This window comes from Scyliorhinus torazame, chromosome 8 (genome assembly GCF_047496885.1).
Source record: "Scyliorhinus torazame isolate Kashiwa2021f chromosome 8, sScyTor2.1, whole genome shotgun sequence".
NCBI lineage: Eukaryota > Metazoa > Chordata > Chondrichthyes > Carcharhiniformes > Scyliorhinidae > Scyliorhinus > Scyliorhinus torazame.
In genome coordinates, this window is record NC_092714.1 from 246,785,093 (window position 1) to 246,810,917 (window position 25,825).

Sequence of the window (25,825 nt, forward strand, 5' to 3'; positions counted from 1 at the left end):
CCAGTAGTTTAAAAAGTTACTTCTGAATCTGTTTGTAATTTCCAATCAGACCGCGTGTAACTTTTTGAAATCGCAAGTGGACTCCAGAAATGTCGATTCCCTTTTTTACGCTGCTGAAGCAAGTCAAGCCCTCTCTAATTGTGAGGTAAGTTATGCAGAAAATAACTTTTAAGAAGAAATGGTTGACTTTGCTGTGTAAAGCATATGGAAAATAATTTCTGTGTGATATAGTCAGCTTTCCACTGACTCATTCACCCTATAAGTTGCAGGCCCTCAGTAGTAATTCCTATATTGAAATGAGTCTTAAGATTTTGCTAATGGACCCATGTGAAAGCACAGAAGTAGTAATAGCGGAAAACTGGTGCTCTAAACTGTACTTCCATTGTATTGTTATTCAGGGGCATGTTGGAAGCACTAATACCGATTTGACCAGCCGCATGATCATACCAGCAAGGGATAATAGTTTAGAGTTGGAGATTTCATGGCGCTTACGCTGCCAGCTTTAATTGAGAAGCCTCCATATTGTTTCCATAGCTTTGGAAAGTTAGAACAGCAGGGTTCACAGTCCAGAGAAGGCTATTTTCATGTGTGAGGCTGGAAAAACAAAATGACTGTATTAGTAGTAGTCTTCATGAGTGGGACAGCACTCCAGTTGAACAATATTATTTTTATGTCGGAGTACATCTATGGACTAATATTGCAGTCCCTTTATTCCATAGATGTATGCCTCTATCCCACTGAGACATGCAGAAATGTTGGCATCCTCAGCGTCACGACAAGGAAGAGAATATGACATTGAATGAATGACTGACTGCGTGACAAGTAGCAAGGTCAATGAGCAGACACTTATTTTTTTCTTCCAAATACATTTGCAGATTGCAGTCAGCAATGAAACTCGAGATCTCTTGTTGGCAGCAGTGAGCGATGATACCTCGATCACCCGGATTTACCATGCAGTCGGAGCTTTGAGCAATTTTGGCCTTCCTATGGTATCTCGGGATGTTCTTGGAGCCCTTGCTGCTCACATCTCTAAAGATGATGGCTCCTTGGGGTATGTCATTCCTTATATTCCTGTTCTTAGTGAACACTAGAAATTTAATAAGATCTGTTTGTATAGAACCAATATATAAATCAGGATCTTTACAAGTCAGTCGTAGATATACGTGTGAATACTCATGTAACCACAGTGTAAGTTTTCAACTACTTTGCAAAGAAACTATGAAGTTTTTTTTAACAAAAATTCTTTCAGCAATTACATAACCATCCTTTGCAGAAACAGGCCTTGCTCAGTGTGGCAATAAAGAATGTGAAATGTAGGAATTAAAAGTGTAGACGGGCAGAACTAAATAACATCTGGCCCTGATCACTGGCTATCTAATTCCTGAAACACCGCTATTTCAGCTGTATTTGTACTTTTATTTCTTATCACTGGTTTGTCCTGCTTGAATTTTGTGTGCCTGGAAGTTTAAAAGGAGCTGTTCATAGACTGACCCCCACTACTGGCCACAGTGGCAGATGGAATTTAACTCTGAAAAGTGTGAGGTGATGCACTTTGGAAGGAGTAACGTGACAAGGGAGTACTCAATGAATGTCAGGACACTAGGAAGCTTAGAGGAACAGAGGGAGCTTGGAATGCTTGTCCACAGATCCCTGAAGGCGGCAGGACTGGTTAATTGTACAGTTAAGGCATACGGGGCACTTGCCTTTATCAGTCGTGATGTAATGTTCGCATTACATTCACCCCCACCATCTGGTCTGGGCTTGCCAAATCCTACCAACTGTTCTGGCTTGAGACAATTCACATCTCTTTAACCTGTGACTCCCTCTCTCCATCTGGACCTGTAAAGACTTAATTACCTGCAAAGACTCGCATTCAAAGTGCCGTCTTGCATGTTCTTGGAGCCCTTGCTGCTCACATCTCTAAAGATGATGGCCCCTTGGGGTATGTCATTCCTTATATTCTGGAACCTACCTCTTCATTCACCTGAGGAAGGAGCAGTGCTCCGAAAGCTAGTGATTCGATACAAACCTGTTGGACTTTAACCTGGTGTTTTAAGATTTACTGTTTATCAGTCGTGGCATAGACTATAAGAGCAGGGGGGTTATGTTGGAGCTGTACAAGACTTTCGTTAGGCCACAGTGTTCGTTTGGAGTACAGTGTTCAGTTTTAGTCGCCGCACTATAGGAAGGGTGAGATTGCACTAGAGAAGGTGCAGAGGAGATTCACCAGGATGTTTCCTGGGATGGAGCATTTTAGCTATGAAGAGAGGCTGGGTAAGCTCGGGTTGTTTTCTTTGGAGCAGAGAAGGCTGAGAGGGGACCTGATTGAGGTGTATAAGATTATGAGGGGTATGGACATGGTGGATAGAAAGCACCTGTTCCCCTTAGTTGAAGGTCAATAAGAGGGGGCATAATTGTAAGGTGAAAGGCAGGAGGTTTAGAGGGGATTTGAAGAAACAATTTTTCACCCAGAGGGGGTTTGGAATCTGGAGTTCACTGCCTGGGAGAGGAGATGGGGCAGGAAACCGCAATCTATTAAATGTACTTGGATGAGCACTTGAAATGTCACAATACTCAAGGCTATAGGCCAAGTGTTGAAAAGTGGGATTACATAGAACATAGTGCAGTACAGCACAGTACATGCCCTTCAGCCAACGATGTTGTGCCGACTATTTATCCTAATCTGAGATCAACCTAACCTACACCCCTTCAATTTACTGCTGTCCATGTGCTGTGTAAGAGTCGCTAAAATGTCCCTAATGACTCTGATGCCACCTCTGCTGGCAGTGCATTCCAAACACCGACCACTCTCTGTGTAAAGAACCTACCTCTGACATCTCACCTATACCTTCCTCCAATCACCTTAAAATTATGTCCCTTCGTGACAGCCATTTCCACCCTGGGGAAAAGTCTCTGGCTATCCACTCTATCCATGCCTCTCATCACCTTGTGCACCTCTGCCTTCTTCGCTCCAGTGAGAAAAGCCCTAGCTCCCTCAACCTTTCTTCATAAGACATGCCCTCCAGTCCAGGCAGCATCCTGGTAAATCTCCTCTGTACCCTCTGCAAAGCATCCACATCCTTCCTATAATGAGGCAACCAGAACTGGACACAATATTCCAAGTGTGGTCTAAGTAGAGTTTAATAAAGCTGCAGCAAAACCTCGCGGCTCTTAAACTCAATCCCTCTGTTAATGAAAGCCAACACACCATACACCTTCTTAACAACCCTATCAACCTGGGTGGCAACTTTGAGGGATCTATGTATGCGGACCCCAAGATCCCTCTGTTCCTCCACACTTCCAAGAATCCTGCCTTTAACCCTGTATTCAGCATTCAAATTCGACCTTTCAAAATGAATCACTTCACATTTATCAAGGTTATCTGCCACTTCTCAGCCCAGCTCTGCATCCTGTCAATGTCCTGCTTAAAGACACCCATTTCTTTTTCCTTTGACTTACATTTTCATCCCTCTCCTCCCTTCTGTGTTTATCTGTCATGTACGTAGAGTGTGGGGGCAAGTTAAAGTGGGTGATTAGGAATTAGATAGCTATATTTGCGGCATATTTCATATTTTATTATAGTTCTTACAAATAAAATAATTGTTTAAATGATCAGACCTGGTGATTGTAATTATTGGGGAGCCAAGGGCCAAAGACTTTGGGTATTTTTCTAACAAATTATTGGTTAATTCAGCTGTGTTGAGGTTCCGGGTCAAGTGGGGTTGGAATTGGCCACACACTAGCCCAGGGTGTTGTGACATTAGCTCCTACGGTTTTATACCAAGTAATCCATGAAGAGAAAGTTTAGGACACTAATCTTGTCTGTAAACTACAGATGTCATTCGGGCGGAAGGAAGGAAGTTGTGCTTTACTCAGCTTTGAAACGAAGAGTACGCACAGAGACTAAATTCAGAAAATAAGAAAGTATTTGAGTCTTCTGACGTGTTTGGAGGAGGTTATCTAAGCATGATAGGAAAAGTAATTTTGACCAAATAGATAATACAAAAAGTGCAAGAGGTAATTATTTTGAAATCTCAAACTGAGTGTCTCAATAAAATGATCCCAGGTGTGGAGAAATAGTGTAAGATTACAGATCTATTACATTAATGTTTTCTTTTATCAGGACATTGCGGTGTGCGATTGCAAGGTCTAAGAGTACAGGGTCATTAAGTAGAGCTTCTTCTGACCACCTCCACAATGTACAATAAGGGAATGAGATTGCAAATTCGTAAAGGGAAATTTGCCACGGCAAAAATTGAATAAAAATCATTAAATCTGTACTGTAACTTAAATTAGCACATCATGTACAGGAGAACGGACCTCTTAAAATTAGACGTCACTAAATGAGGTGTTCTTGTTTACAGAATTATCCATGCATTGTTTGCAACTTCCTACCTATCTCAGCAGGCTGATCTAAGAAGTATCGTGGAGGAGATTGAGGTAAAAACTTTGTTTCGGAGTCGTGTATGGGATTGGGTAGGGGAAAAAAAACTATTGAAGTGAATAAGATAGAAAAGTTAATTTCTAAATTGTTAATGTATAGGTACAACTGTCACACTTGACACCAGTGTTAAGGAGATCGCATTTCGGCTTTTGAAAAATTCTTCCGTTTTTTTAGAATAAAGTAGTCACGCCTGAAGTATAGATGGGATAGACAGTTAAACTACAGATGAAAACAATAGAACAAAGATTGCTATAATAAATATACATATTTACATCACATATACATCACATTATGATAAATATTGTTTGTATGTACATGTGTGTGAATTTCAGACCAGCTGGATGAAGGTAATCCAGAACTTTGCGTTTTTGCAACTTGTGGTGCTAAGCTTTGCATTTGTTTCAAAAATAATTTTAAGTATTTCACAAATAGTTGTGTGAACCCGTCCGCTTTTGTTAACTACCTTATGTTTAATATTGCAATTATTCCGACCTTGCTTTTCCCTTTTTAATACAATTAAATTTGAAAATTTGATCAATGCTATTGGTGTACATATCGTCTAAGGCTGACTTTACAGCATACTGTCAATTATTATACCTTTGAGACATCCATAGAGTCATTTTCCCTGTCCAGTAATCATCTCCCAGGTGTTTCCAAGTCGGTTTACAATTGCAATTTGCTTGTGAGCTTAGTTTTCTTAAATATGTGTATTAACACAAGGCACATGTCAGGACTCTGGTGGAATAGTCTGCACTTGCCTGAGTACAGCTACAGCAACATGCAAGATGCTCCACACCATCCAGGACAAAGCAGCTCGCTTGATTGACACCTCATCCATCACATTCAACACCCAGTCCCCCCTCCACCGATGCGCAGTAGCAGCAGTGTGCATGATCTTCAAGATGCACTGCAGCAACTAACCAAGGCTCCTTCAACAGCACCTTCCAAGAATGTGACCTCTACCACCTAGAAGAGAGGGGCAGCACGTGCATGGGAACCACCACCACCTGCAAATACACCTCCAAACTCCACACCATCCTGACTTGAAACTCAAGTCACTTTTCCTTCATTGTCCTGGGTCAAAATCCTGGATTTCCCTCCCTAACAACACTGGGAGTACATACACTACATGGACTGCAGCAGTTCATGAAGGCAGCTCACCTTGGATATAAAATACGAAAACTCAATAAACAAATTTCCAAAAAAAAAAAGAAGGCAGCTTACCACCACCTTATCAAGTGGAATTGGGGACAGACAATAAATGCTGGCCTAGTCAGCATTTCCTGGGAAAGAATAAAAACAAACATATCCCGATAACTAGCTAAAATTAATAGTTGTCTGCGAAACTAGCCTTTAACTAGTTATGTACAGTGTCTTCATTGGATCGCCATTGTTTTCCAAAGATGGCAAAACAATGTTGCACTAGACTTTGGTAAGCATATTTGGTAAACAGTTACAAAACTAGTGACGAGTACATTTCACAGCAGTTATTCAAACTAGCTGGTTGGTTACCGTTAAAAGTTAACGAAACAATTCTGAAATTAATTTTCTTGTTGCTGATCCGTCTATGGAAGTTATCTGACCTAACTAGCTTGCTGTGCATGAGTTCCAGGCAGACTGATTTGGGTTGGAAAAGCAGCTTTGAAAAGAGTATCAGAAACTTGAGAACTTGAATGACATAGAGGCAGCTGCTAATGAATTACAAATTGCATAGCGTGTTTATAAGTTTTTAGAAAACTAAAAAGTAATTGAAATAAAATATAGCAAGAACATTCTTTCATGACGCACGACAACGCAGAATCGCCGAGCAGAAACTTAGAGCAAAGCTCCGCAGACATGAGTACAGCCTCAACCAGGACCTTGGATTCATGTCGCATTACATTCACCCCCACCATCTGGCCTGGGCTTGGGAAATCCTACCAACTGTCCTGGCTTGAGACAATTCGCACTTCTGTAACCTATGATTATCCGTCACTCCAGTTGCTCTGTCTGGACCTGTAGACTTAATTATCTGCAAAGACTCGCATTCAAAGTATCGTATTGCATCTTTGACTTTGTCTATATAAACGTTTCTGGAAACCACCTCTTCATTCACCTGAGGAAGGAGCAGTGCTCTGAAAGCTAGTGATTCGAAACAAACCCGTTGAACTTTAACCTGGTGTTGTAAGACTTCTTACTGTGCTCACCCCAGTCCAACGCCGGCATCTCCACATCATTCTTTCATGAGTCAGACTTATTTTTGATCATTAAATACCGGGATAGAACTAAAGCCAATACAATGCTAATTTTTAACACTGATACTTTTTTTGCTACAGTTAACCGTAGTAATTTTTTATAGGGTATTTCAATGATGGAGAGATATTGAATCTGTTGCATAGTTTCTCATTATGTTCTCTATACTTCTGCATACCTCCTCTTGTGAAATCAATACATGCTTGGTTAGGACAATCAGTGCTGTTCTTTGACTAAAAGGTGAAAGTCTTCCCAACTTTGGAGGAACTAGTGTTAAATCTGGTACTAATAGCAACCTCACCATCGCTAGTGAGAGCTTTTTCAAAGGCAGACATCGTGAAAACAGGGTGCGACTGTGAGGCTCCATAACCTTTTCTGAAGAAATACAGCTTTTCTTCAAGTTTAATGGTCTGTATTTGTCACTACAAATAGTTGATCTCCAACTGAAACTTTAACTTAACTTTCTTGAATTTAGACTTCATACAGATATATCAGACAAAAGCTGCTATTGGATGTAGACAGTAACATAAAACAGGTTCAAGTTTAAAAGCAATTTTCTTTAAGGAATTCTTATCAATAACTTAATACATGCATTTTGTTTTAGGATCTGGTTGCACGTCTTGATGACCTGGGAGGTATTTATCTTCAGTTTGAAGAAGGATTAGAAACAACAGCTTTATTTGTGAGTGCTGCTTATAAGCTGTCTGACCATGCTGGAATGGAGCCAGCAATCAAAGAGGTAAGCACAGGGAAGCTAAAGAAACCAGGCATATTATAGAACTGATGCTGAGTTCCCTTGAAAAATACCCTGCTTAGACTTTTTCTTGTTATGATATTTTCAAACATCCTCGGGTACATTTTGTGACGGTGCTGTATGTTTTGTTGTGCGTGCTAGCAGGAGGAATGCATTTACACATCAAGGCTTTTAGACCATTTTATTTTGTGTATTTTCCACACAGGATCTGTATGTGTGGGGAAAAATGAATCCTTGCTTTTTAATATATTCTCTCACAGCTATGCTCTGTTTCTTACCACCTCTCAGCAAATCAATGTCCATGTCCCTATAGGGCAGCATGGTAGCATAGTGGTTAGCACTATGGCTTCACAGCACCAGGGTCCCAGGTTCGATTCCTGGCTTGGGTCACTGTATAGGGCAGCACGGGAGCATAGTGGTTAGCACTATGGCTTCCACAGAGCCAGGCTCCCAAGTTCGATTCTCGGCTTGGGTTACTGTCTGCGCGGAGTCTGCACGTTCTCCCTGTGTCTCCGTGGGTTTCCTCCGGATGCTCCGGTTTCCTCCCACAAGTTCCAAAAGACGTGCTATTAAGTAATTTGGACATTCTGAATTCTCCCTCTGTGTACCCTAGCAGGAGCTGAAATGTGGCGACTAGGGGCTTTTCACAGTTACTTCATTGCAGTGTTTTTATCCTACTTGTGACAATAAGTATAATATTTTATTGTGAACGTATCATGTGACAGTTGGGGTCCTAGCGCAGATCCCTGCGGTTCCCCACTCGTCCTAGCCTGCCAATTGGAAAAAGCCCCATTTATTCCAACTTTTTGCTTCCTGTCTGCTACCCAGCTTTCTATCCATCTCAAGACACTATCCGTAATCCCATGCACTTTAACTTTACATAGTAATCTATGTGAGACCTTGTCAAAAGCCTTCTCAAAGTCTAAATAAACCACATCCACTGGTTCTCCCTGGGCAACTCTACTGGTTACATCTTCAAAGAATTCCAGTAGAATTGGCAAGCAAGATTTCCTTTTTGTAAATCCATGCTGACTTTGTCTGATTATACCACTGCTCTCCAAATGCTGTGCTATGAAATCCTTGATAATGGACTCTGGCAACTTCCCTAATAAAAAATCAGGGAGGAGGACTGTGATATACTTGAACAAATTGCCATTTAGAGGGAGGAGGTTTTAGTGGGCTTAAAAGTGGATAAATCACCAGGCTCAGATGAGATGCATCCCAGGCTGCTTTGGGAGGCAGGAGAGAAGAGGTTCTGACAATTTTCAAATCTTCCCTGGCGACAGGAGAGGTGCCAGAGGACTTGAGGACATCTTAATGTGGTACCTTTATTCAAGAAGGGTGGTAGGAATCAATCAGGAAATTACAGACCAGTGAGTCTAACATCAGTGATAGGGAAACTATTGGAAAAAATTCTGAGTGACAGAATTCATCTCCACGTGGGGAGGCAAGGATTAATCAATGAGTGTCAGCATGACTTTGTCAAAGTGAGATATGTCTTACAAATTTGATTGCATTTTTCAGAGAGGTGACTCGGTGTGTAGATGAGGGCAGTGCAGTTGATGTATTCTACAGGGACTTTAGTACGGCTTTTGACAAGGTCTTGCATAGGAGACTGGTCAAAAAGTTACGAGCCCATGGGATCCAGGGCAATTTGGTAAATTTGATCCAAAATAGGCTTCGCGGCAGGAGACAGAGGGTGATGGTCCAAGGTTGTTTTTGTGAATGGAAACTGACCAGTGATGTCCCGCAGGAATCGGTACTGGCTCCCTTGTAAACATAGAATATAAGGGCAGGGAGGTTATGCTGGAGCTGTATGAAATGCTGTTTAGGCCACAGCTTGAGTACTGTGTGCTGTTCTGGTCACCACATTATACGAAGGAAGTGATTACACGAGAGTGGGTGCGGAGGAGATTAATCAGAATGTTGCCTGGGCTGGAGCATTTGCGCTATCAAGAAAGTCTGGATAGGCTGGGGTTGTTTTCCTTGGAGCAGAGAAGGCTGTGAGGGGATCTGATTGACGTGTATAAAATGATGAGCGGCATTGATAGGTGGATATGAAATAATCTTTCCACTTAGCAGAGGGGTCAATAACGATGGGGCATAGATTTAAGATAAGGGGCAGGAGGTTTAGAGGAGATGTGAGGAAAACATTTTTACCCAGAAGATGGGTGGAATCTGGAACTTACTGGTTGAAAGGGTAGTAGAGGCAGGAACCCCCACAACATTTAAGAAGCATTTAGATGAGCATTTGAAATATTATAGCATACAAGGCTACAGGCCGTGTGTTGGAAAATGGGATTCGAATAGATAGGCTTGATGGCGGACGCAGACACGATGGGCTGAAGGGCCTCTTTACATGCTGTAAAACCTCTGACTCTAGTGAAAATATGCAGGCTGGAGGAAAAGTGTGATTCATGACCTTGAGACTGAATGTTAATGGTCATTTTTGTGATATTCTCATCCCTGTTCAATTTGCTTACACCCCATGTTATGCTACCTCCTGGATTATGATGCATTGGTCAAAATTGTAGTAAATTTGTCCTTCCTGCATAATATGATCTTGGCACTTTGGTGGTATTCTGGCCTTCAAATCATAAGGCCATAGGTTCAAGACCCAGTCTGTACCCCAGAACTGTGCAATTTGGTCAGGTTTTATGTAGAGTCACCATTTCAGCCACACATATATATTCAAAGTTCTGCCCATTTAGTGCCTATTTCCCCTTTGTACAGGGGGAAAGAGAATATACATTGGTACTTGAGCTATAGTACTGAGATTGTTTTAACTTTGTTTGGATGAACTCAGATTCTCGATAAACAAGGGCGTTCCTGATGAGCAACCGGTTGAAAGGTTATCCGGAGTAGGCAGGAGGTTACAATCAGAAATGTCATGATCTTATTGAAGAGCAGGCTGAAAGGGCTGAATGGCCTCCTGCTCCTCCTATACGAGTATCATATACCAGACAAGTATTCACTTAACCTCATAAGTCTATTGAAATTCTTGTGGCTATGTCACTTAATTAATTTTGTGGTTGAACATTATATAAAAAGTAACCTTTTCCTTCAAGCTAGAATCACTGTTGAACTATTCATTGTATTAAATATTGCTTTGGGTGATGTACATACTGTATAAGGTATTCCGAAAAGTTAATTGAATCTGATCTTCAGACTTTCAAAGTAAATAGATTGCTGGGTTCTCTCTTTCGGAGAGATGACGGATGAGAGGGGATTTGATAAAGAATTGCTCAAAATCACGAAGGGGCTGGTCAGTGTAGATAGGGAGAAACTGTTCCCACTCCGAAAAGGATCAAGAATGAGAAGGGGTAGATTTAAATTGATTTGCAAAAGCTACAAATGGGAATTGAGAAAATGCCTTTTCATACAATGAGTGGTTCTGGTGGGATGCATTACATGGAATTGTGGAGCAGGCAGGTTCAATCGAGGCATTCAAAGGTGCATTAGATGATTTACTTGAATAGAAACAATGTGTAGAGGTATAGGGAATGGCACCAAGTCATGGTGCCAGTTTGGACCCGATGGGCCAAACAGCCTCCTTTTGCGCCGTAACAATTCTGTGATATCATGTTGATCAATCAATTTGTTGGTTTTATGCATGTCAGAAAGTCTGCAAGTCTCTTGCGCTTTTTAATTTCAGGACCAAGTCATTCAGCTTGTTAATGCTGTATTCAGCAAGAAACATTTTACCACGCTGTCTGAGGCTTTCAGCATTGCCTGTGCTGCCGCGGCTTTGTCCCATAATCAGTATCACATTCCAATTATTGTGGTAGCTGAAGGAATTGCCTCTGTTTCCCACAAGAAGCCCAGCCTAAAGGTAACTTCTCTTAGATCTACAAATTTGATTTAGCTTAGTTCAACCTTTTTGTTAAGGTAACTTCATTGTTCAAACTGAGAAGCTTTTTCTCTTACTGAGGTAATAGGAATTTGCAGCTACCTTCGAAGCTTTCTCTGGATCAGTGGCTTCACCTTGCTCAAGATTTGAATCTCATTGCCCTCTACTGACTTTTGCATTCATGTACCTGAAGTGTAAGGATGCCTCAACAATATCCCCTTGTGACTTGAAATCAGATATTTATGCCTGTTGCAGATACATTTCTGGCAGGGGATGAGATATAATAAATGCTTCATTATAGGAATGTCAGGTATACGAGTATGCTATTTTATATGAACAGGAATATTATGCAGCGTAATATCAAATGTAGTAATGTCACTTTAAGATTCTGAATTGTTGAAACCGATGTTGGGATCAGTTTCCAATTCAAATCTTCGATTTCAGAGCTTGGGGAGCTGTTAAATCAGGAGAAACGGTGGATCTGGGGTGGAGTGCCTAGCACCTCTACTCCCTGTGATTGTCATTCTACCGGTTAGATGGGGAGTGCAATTCATCATGTGGCCCAGTTAAAGCTGGTGGCCTCCTGGAGGGTTCAAGGTAGTATGGACTTCTGATCACGCACCTTGTGGGCCATGGAAGGCCCCATCAGCAGCAAGATCCAGCTGGCTGAAACACCTTTGTTCCCAGCAATAAACCCCCACCTCGGGTCTATCTCTCTAGCCCGGGTGAACCCAACCTCGCTTATCTGGGTTCCAGGGCTGCTTCCATATTGCTAGTTCTTGCCAGCTGCAGTACCAATAGTAGCCACTACTCCCAGTGGCTCAGCTGGGACTACAGAGCTGTTGACTCACTGATCGGCCAGCAGCTCTTGGAAGTGAGCTGGCAGACAATTAAGTATCTTATGGGCATTTGAATCATGCCAGGGCCTCCTGAAACTGTCATAGTTGGGTTGCCTCCGGCTTTCTGGCCTGGCATCTGAGCCACCACCATAGCCATTGAGTTCAGGTGCATGCATGCTAATTGCACAATCACATATCTGCAAAAAATATGAAGTTCAATCCCAGGCTTTTGGATGAGTTCAAGGCCTTTGGGTGAACACTGTCATTAAGCCATTAAAAGGCCCAAAAGCTACCTCAGTGGGTTAGTTTAATCTTATTAAAGTAATCTTTAGGATTTGTGTTTTAAAATATATTTTGATCATCAGACTGTGTACAGTCATTAGCGAGTGAAAATTAGAAGCCACTTGTCTGAAAGGATCTGAAGTAACTTGTAGTCTTGTGATATTTGATACTTGTGATATTTCAACATTCAAATGCAAAAACCTATTGAAAGTATCGCCTTAAGCCATGGTAGGGAATAATGCCAGCTAACCTGACATTTTAATATTGGAAACCCTGTAAAAGAGTTTCTGAGGGCTGCATTGTTCCATGTATAATTTTGACATAATGGGTAGATTCTAGATAACTACATAGAGATAAAATGTTATATTCTCAAAGGATTCAAAATAAAACCACAGTGGAAATTATAATTTTAACATGACCGATGCGCTGAAGAAAATGTGCCTAATCTTGTTGCTCCATGGAATGAGAGCAATTTTGTCGAATCAATTCTGGCTCATTAAGAAATGTAATTTTGGAGCCACAGTGATGATTAGGTGGGAACTGGTATCCAGTTTTGAACCATGGGGCTTGTTTAGCACAGTGGGCTAAACAGCTGGCTTGTAATGCAGAACAATGCCAGCAGCGCGGGGTTCAATTCCCATACCGGCCTCCCCGAACAGGCGCCGGAGTGTGGCGACTAGGAGCTTTTCACAGTAATTTCATTGAAGCCTACTTTGACAATAAGCGAATGTTATCAAAGAAGAACATGTGGGATTTGTGGGTACTTGAAGGACAGGAATCACCTTTTACACTTTTTTTTAAAAAAAGGACTGAAAATAAATTATCTGAAACAAAAATGACATTTTGTCAAACAGTGTTATTATTTCGATCAATTTTAAATAGGATGTGGATCCATCTGACGACTTGATTCAATTTAAATGCTTGGTAATTTCAACACAATGCTTGCATTGTTTTGTGACTGTAGGGGAGCATTGCACGTTACGCATGTTCAGGTCACTGAACAAAATTGATGGCGCTTTTCTGGATTGAGTATTATAGGAAAAAAAATTGCATGATGTACATCTGTTTTTGGTATTTAAAAGTAAAAGATGGGAAATTTAATTGGGACCAAAAAAGAAAAGCGCAGTGGGGTGTCAGGCTGAAAGTGGTGATCATTAAGCTTTCATTTGGGTTGCAACTTAAAACAATTCTTTTTACATGATTCTGTATACTTTAGTGACAAAGGTTTAACCATAACATCAAGCGGATTGGATTGAGGACAATTCCGAGTTCACTGCACACAATGTACCACAGAGATGCATCCTCTGTCCGTAACAAGTGGCAATTTGTTCACGTGTCGAAGATATATTTCAAAATCACCTCATTTGACTTGTCTTCTTTTAAATGGCCTATCTCAAAGTCTTTTACTTTTAACTTTTCCTTGCCCAACTTGTTTCCAGTTGCGTGTGACCAATGTTTTGTCCCAGAGTCTGACTTCAGCTGATGTTCAGCTTGAATATGCCAAGTCTGCTTTGACAAAAAGCACAGTTCTTCAGCAATCATCTTTTGCTTTGAAAGGGTAAGAAAGACATTTTTGTGGCTAATACAGGTAATATTTTTCTTTGTCTCTGTAGACGGCATGAAATAGTTATTACCAAATTTCACGATGTTGGATGTAAGGGTCATGCATGTAATGATTTTGACTATAGCATGCTTCAATCCTGCTTTTGAGGCCGGCACGGAGGCACAGTGGTTAACACTGCTGTCTCACAGTGCCAGGGACCCGGGTTCAATTCTGGCCTTGGGTGGCTGTGTGGAGTTTGTACGTTCGCCCCCTGTCTGCGTGGGTTTCCTCCCACAGTCCAAAAATGTGCGGATTAGGTGAATTGGCCATGCTAAATTGCCCCTTAGTGTCCAGGGATGTGCAGGTTAGGTTATGGGGATATGGCCTGGTGGGTGGAGGAGTGGACATGGGCGGGTGCTCTTTCGAAGGGTGTGTGCAGACTCGATGGGCCGAATAGCCTCCTTCTGCACTGTAGGGATTCTATGAATATTATGGTTCCGCATTGTTGTATCAAAGCAGAGGGACCTTTCTATATCTGGCCTCTGTTGCATCTAACCTGAATGTATTCGATGCCAACATTGGTTATCTTGAATGCCACACCATAAAATCATTAACGTGTTGCCCTAAATCATTGTTTCTTTCTCTTTGTGAGGAGAATCAAACTGTCATTAGTTGTCATCATTTTGAAAGGAAAGGTACATGATTAGGATATTTAAAGTTGTTACATAGTTAGATTTGATCAGAAGCTTTATTTAATCTCTTAAATGCAAAAGTTTTTGAGGGATATAAAAGGGTTAAATTAAATTAGTCCATCTCCAAAAAACATATTTAAACAGAGAAATTCAAAATTTGCACTTTTAGCACATTGGTGCCTTGAAATATTGGGATGCAAGTTTCATATCTATAAATTCCTACCTGAACTGAAACCATGGCACTGTGGGCAGCTCCGTGTAGGATTATGCCTCGATGTTTAACTTGACTGAATTAATATCATCTGAGAGATTTTTGTTTTTATTCACTCATATCATGGGATGTGGGTGTCACTGGCTGGGCCAGAATGTATTGTCCATACCTAATGGCCTTTGAACAGAGTGGCCTGCTAAGTCTATTCAGGGAGCATTTAAAAGTCAACCACATTGCTAGAGCAACATGTAAGCCAGGTAAGGATGGCAGATTTCCTTCCCGAAAGGACATTAGTGAACCAGATAATTTTTACAGCAATTGGCAATGGTTTCATGGTCATCATTAGACTTTTAATTCCAGATGTTTATTGGATTCAAATTTCACCATCTGCTGTGGTGGGATTTGAACCCAGGCCCCCAGAGCATTACCCTGGATTGTGAGCAGTTTTGGGCCCCGTATTTAAGGAAGGATATGCTGGCCTTGGAAAGGGTCCGCAGGGGATGGGCACAATGGAAATGTGGAGCTTGTTCAAGGAATAGCTACTGTGTGTCCTTGATAAGTATGTACCTGTCGGGCAGGGAGGAAGTGGTCGAGCAAGGGAACCCGTGGTTTACTAAAGCAGTTGAAACACTTGTCAAGAGGAAGAAGGAGGCTTATGTAAAGATGAGACATGAAGGTTCAGTTAGGGTGCTCGAGAGTTACAAGTTAGCTAGGAAGGATCTAAAGAGAGAGCTAAGAAGAGCCAGGAGGGGACATGAGAAGTCTTTGGCAGGTAGGATCAAGGATAACCCTAAAGCTTTCTATAGATATGTCAGGAATAAACGAATGACTAGGGTACGAGTAGGGCCAGTCAAGGACAGTAGTGGGAAGTTGTGCTTGGAGTCCGAGGAGATGGGAGAGTTGCTAAATGAATATTTTTCATCAGTATTCACACAGGAAAAAGACAATGTTGTCGAGGAGAATACTGAGATTCAGGCTACTAGACTTGAAAGGCTTGAGGTTCATAAGGAGGAGGTGTTAGCAATTCTGGAAAGTGTGAAAATAGATAAGACCCCTGGGCCGGATGGGATTTATCCTAGGATTCTCTGGGAAGCTAGGGAGGAGATTGCTGAGCCTTTGGCTTTGATCTTTAAGTCATCTTTGTCTACAGGAATAGTGCCAGAAGACTGGAGGATAGCAAATGTTGTCCCCTTGTTCAAGAAGGGGAGTAGAGACAACCCCGGTAACTATAGACCAGGGAGCCTTACTTTTGTTGTGGGCAAAAGCTTGGAAAGGTTTATAAGAGATAGGATATATAATCATCTGGAAAGGAATAATTTGATTAGAGATAGTCAACTCGGTTTTGTGAAGAGTAGGTCGTGCCTCACAAACCTTATTGAGTTCTTTGAGAAGGTGACCAAACAGGTGGATGAGGGTAAAGCAGTTGATGTGTATATGGATTTCAGTAAAACGTTTGATAAGGTGCCCCACGGTAGGCTACTGCAGAAAATACGGAGGCATGAGATTCAGGGTGATTTAGCAGTTTGAATCAGAAATTGGCTAGCTGGAAGAAGACAAAGGGTGGTGGTTGATGGGAAATGTTCAGACACGAGTCCAGTTACTAGTGGTGTACCACAAGGATCTGTTTCGGGGCCACTGCTGTTTGTCATTTTTATAAATGACCTGGAGGAGGGCGTAGAAGGATGGGTGAGTAAATTTGCAGATGACACAAAAGTCGGTGGAGTTGTGGACAGTGCGGACGGATGTTACAAGTTACAGAGGGACATAGATAAGCTGCAACGCTGGACTGAGAGGTGGCAAATGGAGTTTAATGCAGAAAAGTGTGAGGTGATTCATTTTGGAAGGAATAACAGGAAGACAGAGCACAATAAGATTCTTGGCAGTGTGGGTGAGCAGAGAGATCTCGGTGTCCATGTACATAGATCCCTGAAAATTGCCACCCAGGTTGAGAGGGTTGTTAAGAAGGCGTACAGTGTGTTAGCTTTTATTGGTAGACGGATTGAGTTTCGGAGCCATGAGGTCACGTTGCAGCTGTACAAAACTCTGGTGCGGCCGCATTTGGAGTATTGCGTGCAATTCTGGTTGCCGCATTATAGGAAGGATGTGGAAGCATTGGAAAGGGTGCAGAGGAGATTTACCAGAATGTTGCCTGGTATGGAGGGAAGATCTTATGAGGAAAGGCTGAGGGACTTGAGGCTGTTTACGTTAGAGAGAAGGTTAAGAGGTGACTTAATTGAGGCATACAAGATGATCAGAGGATTGGATAGGGTGAACAGTGAGAGCCTTCTTCCTCGGATGGTGATGTCTAGCACGAGGGGACATAGCTTTAAATTGAGGGGAGGTAGATTTAGGACAGATGTCAGAGGTAGGTTCTTTACTCCGAGAGTAGTAAGGGCGTGGAATGCCCTGCCTGCACCAGTAGTGGACTCGCCAACACTAAGGGCATTCAAATGGTCATTGGATAGACATGGACGATAAGGGAATAGTGTAGATGGGCTTTAGAGTGGTTTCACAGGTCAGCGCAACATCGAGGGCCGAAGGGCCTGTACTGCGCTGTAATGTTCTATCGTATACACCCCTGGTGTATACGATATACGCCTTTGGTTATTGTATACACAATGACATTGGTCCCCAACCAACAACGGACCTGCAGCATCTGACATTTGAACTAATGTTTTTGTTGTCATATGAGGAACGGTTGAGGACTCTGGGCCTGTACTCATTGGAGTTTAGAAGGATATGGGGTGATCTTATTGAAACTTACAAGATACTGCGGGGCCTGGATAGAGTGCGCATGGAGAGGATGAAAAACTAGAACCAGAGGGCACAATCTCAGACTAAAGAAGCGATTCTTTAAAACCTAGATGAGGAGGAATTTTTTCAGCCAGAGGGTGGTGAATCTGTGGAACTCTTTGCCGCAGAAGGCTGTGGAGGCCAAAACACTGAGTGTCTTTAAGACAGAGATAGATAGGTTCCTGATTAATAACAGGATCAGGGGTTGTGAGCAAAAGGCAGTAGAATGAGGATGAGAAACATAGCCATGATTGAACGGCGGAACAGACTCGATGGGCCGAGTGGCCTAATTCTGCCCCTATGTCTTATGGTCTTACGATTACTAGTCCAGTGACAATACCGCTATGTAGGAACAGGCCGCCGGAATGGTCCATGCTGTCGTGAAGCTATCTGGTTGAATAGGAAGAAAAAACAGTACTTTTTTTTAATAGAAGCATGTGTGCATATGTTTCTGTTGATCTATTGGAACTAATTCTTCATTCAGATCATTGCCTGTTACAGATAGTGCAAAAAAACATTGAACTTGGCTCACACCCTAGTGCTTCTTGAATTAATGCAAGTAATCTTTGACATTTTACCTACAACAAATGGCTTTTAAATATTTGCTGAGAACTGACAAATAACAGCTATAATTTTCATTTTTTTATTAGTGATACTTTTGAATTAAATTTTATGGAGGTAAAGCCACCAAGTGGATATTACGACTTCTCTATCAATGTGGAGGGTGATAGCCGATTTATAGGAAACCACGTGGAGGTATGTGCATCATTTTAAGTGACATTGAACATTTTTTGACATTGAACATTTTTTGAAAGCTCATTCGTAAATATGAAAGGGCAGTTCTACTAACATTTTGTTTAATAAATCTAGTGGAATTTGTTCCTCTTTGTGATCCTGGGCCCAAACATTGCTTCCATGGGTGTGAATCTCAGGCCGCGTTGTGCTCTCACTTGAGTGCAACACGGCTGGAGAATGCCGGGAGAGGCTTGCAGCGAGCCTCCCAACAGGCTCCGCGCAACCTCCATAAATGACCTACCTTACGATCTACCTGCGCGAGATCCAGCGGCCTCCTCTGATTCACCGGCCTCCCCAGCGAGGCTGCAGCCGGGCGCCGATCGGTGCTGGTCCAAGCAAACGTGGACCAGGCGGAACGGCACCCGGGGGATCTCCCAGCCACTGGAGACCCCATGTGGTCAGGCTAAGCGCAGGGTGGCTCCTTGGCCCTCCCCCTGAAACATGGGCACCTCTGGCACTGCCAATGTGCCCAGATGGCATGCCAAGCCAGCAGAAGCACTGCCAGGGTGGTAGTGCAAGAGTACCAGCATGGCACTGCCTGGGGGCAATGGGGGGGACCATGCCCATAAAATGAGGGTGGGGTGCAAGGAAGGTAAGTAGGGGCCTCCGGGAGGTTAGGTGGGGGTCCTAGAAGTAAGGGGATGCTGTAAGGGGACTAGGGGGGGGGGGGGGCCTTAAGAGGGGGGGACCATGTGTGTGGAGCGGGGTGGGGGGGGGGGGGGATGACATTGCCTGTGGGTGGGAGGTATGGCGGACCCACAAGCTCACTTAGAGATCGGGGCGCCCTTTCAAAATGGCGGCCCAATCTCCGAGTTCAGCTCCCCAGTGCTAAAAAAAATTCTAAGTATGGGCTAAACCGGTGGGAAACTCCACAGGGCCTAAAAAAGTGACTAATTGTCATTGAATAGCGTTGGGGAACTCACCAGCAGAGCCGACTGGAATTTCCTTGAAAAACCCGCCACCAAATTAACTTAGAAATTTCTTGGGATAATCGGGCCTCATGTTTCTTGCTCCGGGCTGAGTACCGTCCACAGCTCACAGTCCCCTTCCTTCAACAATCCTTCGTGCCTCAGCTTTGCTTCCAGAAATTGTTCCAGAAATTGTTTCTGTGAGAACTCCTGGATATTTAACCTTGGCTTTGGCTCGCTATGCCTTTTGCCTCCCAGACATTAATCTCATCTCCCCTTGTTTATGCTTTAGTTTTCTTTACTATCCCTCTGGTCCCTGGTCTTCACTTTCTGCTTAGTGTGTTCCAGCAGTTCTTAGACCAATACTGTACCTAGTACAGGACCTTGAGGCATAAATAATAAAAGGTAGCAATTGAGAATATCAATAAATTAGCATTTGGAAGCCATGAGAGAGTTTTGAAAACATTCAGAAGAGTAAAGAGACTTGCAAATAAGGGACTTTGAAAAAGCTTCAGGCACAGTGGTTAGCACTGCTGACTCACAGCACCAGGGACCCGGGTTCAATTCTGACCTTGGGTGATTGCCTGTGTGAAGTCTGCACTTTCTCCCAGTGTTTGCGTGAGTTTCCTCGGGTGCTCTGGTTTCCTCCCACAGTCCAAAGATGTGCGGGTTGGGTGGATTGCCTCTTCATGTCCAACGGTTAGGTGGGGTTACGAGGATAGGGAGGTGGTGTGGGCTTGGGTAGGGCTCTCTTTCACAGGGTCAGTGCAGACACGATGGGCCAAATGGCCTCCTCCTGCACTCGGTATTCTGTGATTCTATGAAATGGAAGAAGGCAAAGTACAGGAGCGAGGTCAGGGAGAAGTTGAAATAGTAAGTTTTGTTTTTAAAATGCTACTAAAAAGACAGCAATTCCGTTCCAGAAAGCTCAGACATTTCAATTCTATGTACAGACATTTGTGCAAGGACAGAACAATCATTGCCTAGTAGATGTCAGGCTTAAATGGTCTGATCTAAATGTACCGCTCCAGATTGTTTGAGGGCTGAGTGTGTTTTTGATGTGCACCAGCAATTTGGAGCCGATTCTTTCACATCTGCGGGCTTGTGTGAATATAGCAAAATGTTGCTATTGCAACTTAATTTTCAGGAAACAAGCAGGATTTGTCGGGAAAGTAGTTTGAATCAAAAATTTTCAGCATTAATTCGCACTATGGCAATTCCAGGTCGTTCGTATACTAGCTGAATATAATCTTCGAACAAATCACAACTTTGTTATTCACTATATTTAGGAATAGAAAATATAGTAAATTGAGGCTATAATTTTGATAATAGATGTTAATTGACGTTGCCACAACAGATATTTTATCAGAAGATTTAATGTATGTTCTGACTGTGCAGCACAGTCCAATACTTCGAAATTCAATACAAATGACACTGGATAGAATCAAGTTTGTCAACTTGGGGAGATGGTGAGACTGAGAAGATTGTACTTGATCTTTTTGTAACTGCTGTAGGGATGCAAGAAAATCTTTTGAGGGTTTAACTTGGGAATTTTTCAGAGAGCTCACAATTCAAATTCACTGGCATACCTGTCAAATATTTGGAGCCTGGGATATCTGGAAAGTCAAAGTTTCAGGGTGTCATACTGCACTTAAATGACAAATTTACCACTATCTCCCATTCCTTTTTTAAGAAATATTTTTATTGAAAACCTTTTTATTATAAACAGAATAATATAAAACAGTTGCTTCAGGTTACAATGCAAAAAAAGAGCACCATCAACAATCAAGAACACCCCCCAAAATTACCCCTCCCCACATTGACTTTTTTTTTAAAATTTTATTCTCCTTTTTCACGTTTTCTCCCACATTTACACCCATCAACAAGATATGTCAATCCACATAATAACAACGATCCCATCCGCCCACCAAACCTCAACCCGCATGTTTACATAAACAAATGACTAAAAGGAATCAGGGATTACCCGTAGTCACCCTTAATCTACACGGCTCTCCACCCCCCCCCCCCACCCCCCACTCCCCCAACCAACGCCATCCATCCTCTAAGAGAGTACCGTACATGATACCCCAAAGTTGTTCTCTCCCCCCCCCCCCCCCCCCCCCCCCCCCCCCCGCCAAAGTCTCCAGCTCCTCCCATCCACTGCCTCTTGTAAAACTCCTCCCAACCTCGGTTCCCTCCCCCAACCTCTGTTCCCTCCCCCCAACTTTCCACCCCGGCTAGACCACTCGGACCCTGTTCTGTCAGGCTCCAATGTCCGCAGCCCCTCCCCCCACCTCACTCCCATTCACTGGCCGGCTTAAACCGGCCAGCGTGGAGGCCCCCGCCTGGGTCCCTTTCCCCCTTGCCCGGCCCTAGGAAAGCCCAAAGATCCCCATTTAGCGCACACACCCTGCATATCCACCTACACCCCAAAGAGCCCTCCTTTCGAGTGAAAGTCCTGTCCCTTCCCTTGTCCAAATATATGCAACATTGGCTCCTTTAGCCTCTACACCCGCGCGCAGTGAAACAAAAAAAAGAAGAAAATACAGTCATGAGGTTACATCGGCACATGACCATTGCTCAATTTGTCACTTCTGCCACAGTCCTTCTGCCTTCGCAAACTCCTCCGCTGCTTCCACCGTTCCAAAATAAAAGTCCCTGAGCTTGTATGTCACCCTCAGCTTCGCTGGATGTACAATGCCGCACTGCACCTTGCCAATGTACAGTGCCCTCTTCATCCGGTTGAAGGCAGCTCGCCTCCTCGCCAGCTCCACCATAAAGTCCTGGTATACACGTATACCAGCTCCAGCCCACTGCACCACCCGCTTCTGCTTGGCCCAGCTCAGGACCTTCTCCTTCACACTGTACCTACGGAAGCACAGAGTCACTGCCCTTGGCGGCTCACTCGCCTTTGGTACAGGCCTCCATGACCGATGAGCCCGATCCAGTTCATATCGTGAGGGGTCCTCCCTCTCTCTCTCTCTCCCCCCCCCCCCCCCCCCAGTAGTTTTGCCAGCATCGCGGCAAAATACTCAGTCGGCTTCGGTCCTTCAACTCCTTCGGGCAGCCCCACGACCCTCAAATTCTGTCGCCTGGATCTGTTTTCCAGATCTTCCATTTTTCCTCGCAGATTCTTGTTCGTGTCCATCACCTTCCGCATCTCCTTCCCCATCGAGGCAAGTTGATCACCGTGCTGCAATACCGTCTCCTCCACTTCCTTCAGCGCCTCCCTTTGAACATAGAACATACAACATAGAAAATACAGCACAGAACAGGCCCTTCGGCCCACGATGTTGTGCCGAACGTTTGTCCTCGATTAATCAGAGATTATCATTGAATTTACAGTGCAGAAGGAGGCCATTCGGCCCTTTGAGTCTGCACCGGCTCTTGGAAAGAGCACCCTACACAAACTCAACACCTCCACCCAACACTAAGGGCAATTTTGGACACTAAGGGCAATTTATCATGGCCAATCCACCTAACCGGCACATCTTTGGACTGTGGGAGGAAACCGGAGCACCCGGAGGAAACCCACGCAGACACGGGGAGGACGTGCAGACTCCGCACAGACAGTGACCCAAGCCGGAATCGAACCTGGGACCCTGGAGCTGTGAAGCAATTGTGCTATCCACAATGCTACCGTGCTGCCCTTAAGAACAAATAAATCTACACTATATCATTTTACCGTAATCCATGTACCTATCCAATAGCTGCTTGAAGGTCCCTAATGTTTCCGACTCAACTACCTCCACAGGCAGTGCATTCCATGCCCCCACTACACTCTGGGTAAAGAACCTACCTCTGATATCCCTCTTATATCTTCCACCTTTCACCTTAAATTTATGTCCCCTTGTAATGGTTTGTTCCACCCGAGGAAAAAGTCTGACTGTCTACTCTATCTATTCCCCTGATCATCTTATAAACCTCTATCAAGTCGCCCCTCATCCTTCTCCGTTCTAATGAGAAAAGGCCTAGCACCCTCAACCTTTCCTCGTAAGACCTACTCTCCATTCCAGGCAACATCCTGGTAAATCTCCTTTGCACCTTTTCCAAAGCTTCCACATCCTTCCTAAAATGAGGCGACCAGAACTGTACACAGTACTCCAAATGTGGCCTTACCAAAGTTTTGTACAGCTGCATCATCACCTCACGGCTCTTAAATTCAATCCCTCTGTTAATGAACGCTAGCACACCATAGGCCTTCTTCACAGCTCTATCCAAGTGAGATGGCAACTTTCAAAGATGTATGAACATAGACCCCAAGATCTCTCTGCTCCTCCACATTGCCAAGAACTCTACTGTTATCCCTGTATTCCGCATTCATATTTGTCCTTCCAAAATGGACTACCTCACACTTTTCAGGGTTAAACTCCATCTGCCACTTCTCAGCCCAGCTCTGCATCCTATCTATGTCTCTTTGCAGCCGAGAACAGCCCTCCTCACTATCCACAACTCCACCAATCTTCGTATCGTCTGCAAATTTAGTGACCCACCCTTCAACTCCCTCATCCAAGTCATTAATGAAAATCACAAACAGCAGAGGACCCAGAACTGATCCCTGCGGTACGCCACTGGTAACTGGGATCCAGGCTGAATATTTGCCATCCACCACCACTCTCTGACTTCTATCGGTTAGCCAATTCGTTATCCAACTGGCCAAATTTCCCACTATCACATGCCTCCTTACTTTCTGCATAAGCCTACCATGGGGAACCTTATCAAATGCCTTACTAAAATCCATGTACACTACATCCACTGCTTTACCTTCATCCACATGCTTGGTCACCTCCTCAAAGAATTCAATAAGACTTGTAAGGCAAGACCTACCCCTCACAAATCCGTGCTGACTATCCCTAATCAAGCAGTGTCTTTCCAGATGCTCAGAAATCCTATCCTTCAGTACCCTTTCCATTACTTTGCCTACCACCGAAGTAAGACTAACTGGCCTGTAATTCCCAGGGTTAACCCTCGTCCCTTTTTTGAACAGGGGCACGACATTCGCCACTCTCCAATCCCCTGGTACCACCCCTGTTGACAGTGAGGACGAAAAGATCATTGCCAACGGCTCTGCAATTTCATCTCTTGCTTCCCATAGAATCCTTGGATATATCCCGTCAGGCCCGGGGGACTTGTCTATCCTCAAGTTTTTCAAAATGCCCAACACATCTTCTTTCTTAACAAGTATTTCCTCGAGCTTACTAATCTGTTTCACACTGTCCTCTCCAACAATATCGCCCCTCATTTGTAAATACAGAAGAAAAGTACTCGTTCAAGACCTCTCCTATCTCTTCAGACTCTATACACAATCTCCCGCTACTGTCCTTGATCGGACCTACCCTCGCTCTCGTCATTCTCATATTTCTCACATATGTGTAAAAGGCCTTGGGGTTTTCCTTGATCCTACCTGCCAAAGATTGTTCATGCCCTCTCTTAGCTCTCCTAATCCCTTTCTTCAGTTCCCTCCTGGCTATCTTGTATCCCTCCAATGCCCTGTCTGAACCTTGTTTCCTCAGCCTTATATAAGTCTCCTTTTTCCTCTTAACAAGACATTCAACCTCTCTTGTCAACCATGGTTCCCTCACTCGACCATCTCTTCCCTGCCTGACAGGGACATACATATCAAGGACACGTAGCACCTGTTCCTTGAACAAGTTCCACATTTCACTTGTGTCCTTCCCTGCCAGCCTATGTTCCCAACTTATGCACTTCAATTCTTGTCTGACAACATCGTATTTATCCTTCTCCCAATTGTAAACCTTGCCCTGTTGCACGTACCTATCCCTCCATTACTAAAGTGAAAGTCACAGAATTGTGGTCACTATCTCCAAAATGCTCCCCCACTAACAAATCTATCACTTGCCCTGGTTCATTACCAAGTACTAAATCCAATATTGCCCCTCCTCTGGTCAGACAATCTACATACTGTGTTAGAAAAGCTTCCTGGACACACTGCACAAACACCACCCCATCCAAACTATTTGATCTAAAGAGTTTCCACTCAATATTTGGGAAGTTAAAGTCGCCCATGACTTCTGCACCTTTCCAAAATCTGTTTCCCAATCTGTTCCTCCACATCTCTGCTACTATTGGGGGGCCTATAGAAAACTCCTAACAAGGTGACTGCTCCTTTCCTATTTCTGACTTCCACCCATACTACCTCAATAGGGTGATACTCCTCGAACTGCCTTTCTGCAGCTGTTATACTATCTCTAATTAATAATGCCCCCCCCCCCCACCTCTTTTACCACCCTCCCTAATCTTATTGAAACATCTATAACCAGGGACCTCCAACAACCATTTCTGCCCCTCTTCTATCCAAGTTTCCGTGATGGCCACCACATCGTAGTCCCAAGTACCGATCCATGCCTTAAGTTCACCCACCTTATTCCTGATGCTTCTTGCGTTGAAGTATACACACTTCAACCCATCTCTGTGCCTGCAGGTACTCTCCTTTGTCAGTGTTCCCTTCCCCAATGCCTCAC

At 43.6% G+C, this 25,825-nt stretch overlaps 1 protein-coding gene across 2 annotated transcripts in view; it reads left to right on the plus strand.

Annotated features, from left to right (window-relative positions):
• Nucleotides 1–25,825, plus strand: part of LOC140428504 (dolichyl-diphosphooligosaccharide--protein glycosyltransferase subunit 2-like) — a 75,496-nt gene that overhangs the window by 10,217 nt on the left and 39,454 nt on the right. For both annotated transcript variants that reach the window (XM_072515057.1, XM_072515058.1), the window contains exons 3-9: nt 50–145; nt 876–1,051; nt 4,365–4,440; nt 7,281–7,415; nt 11,086–11,262; nt 13,841–13,959; nt 18,291–18,396. In XM_072515057.1, coding sequence (XP_072371158.1) covers nt 50–145; nt 876–1,051; nt 4,365–4,440; nt 7,281–7,415; nt 11,086–11,262; nt 13,841–13,959; nt 18,291–18,396 — 885 coding nt within the window. The remainder of the gene's footprint in view (nt 1–49; nt 146–875; nt 1,052–4,364; nt 4,441–7,280; nt 7,416–11,085; nt 11,263–13,840; nt 13,960–18,290; nt 18,397–25,825) is intronic.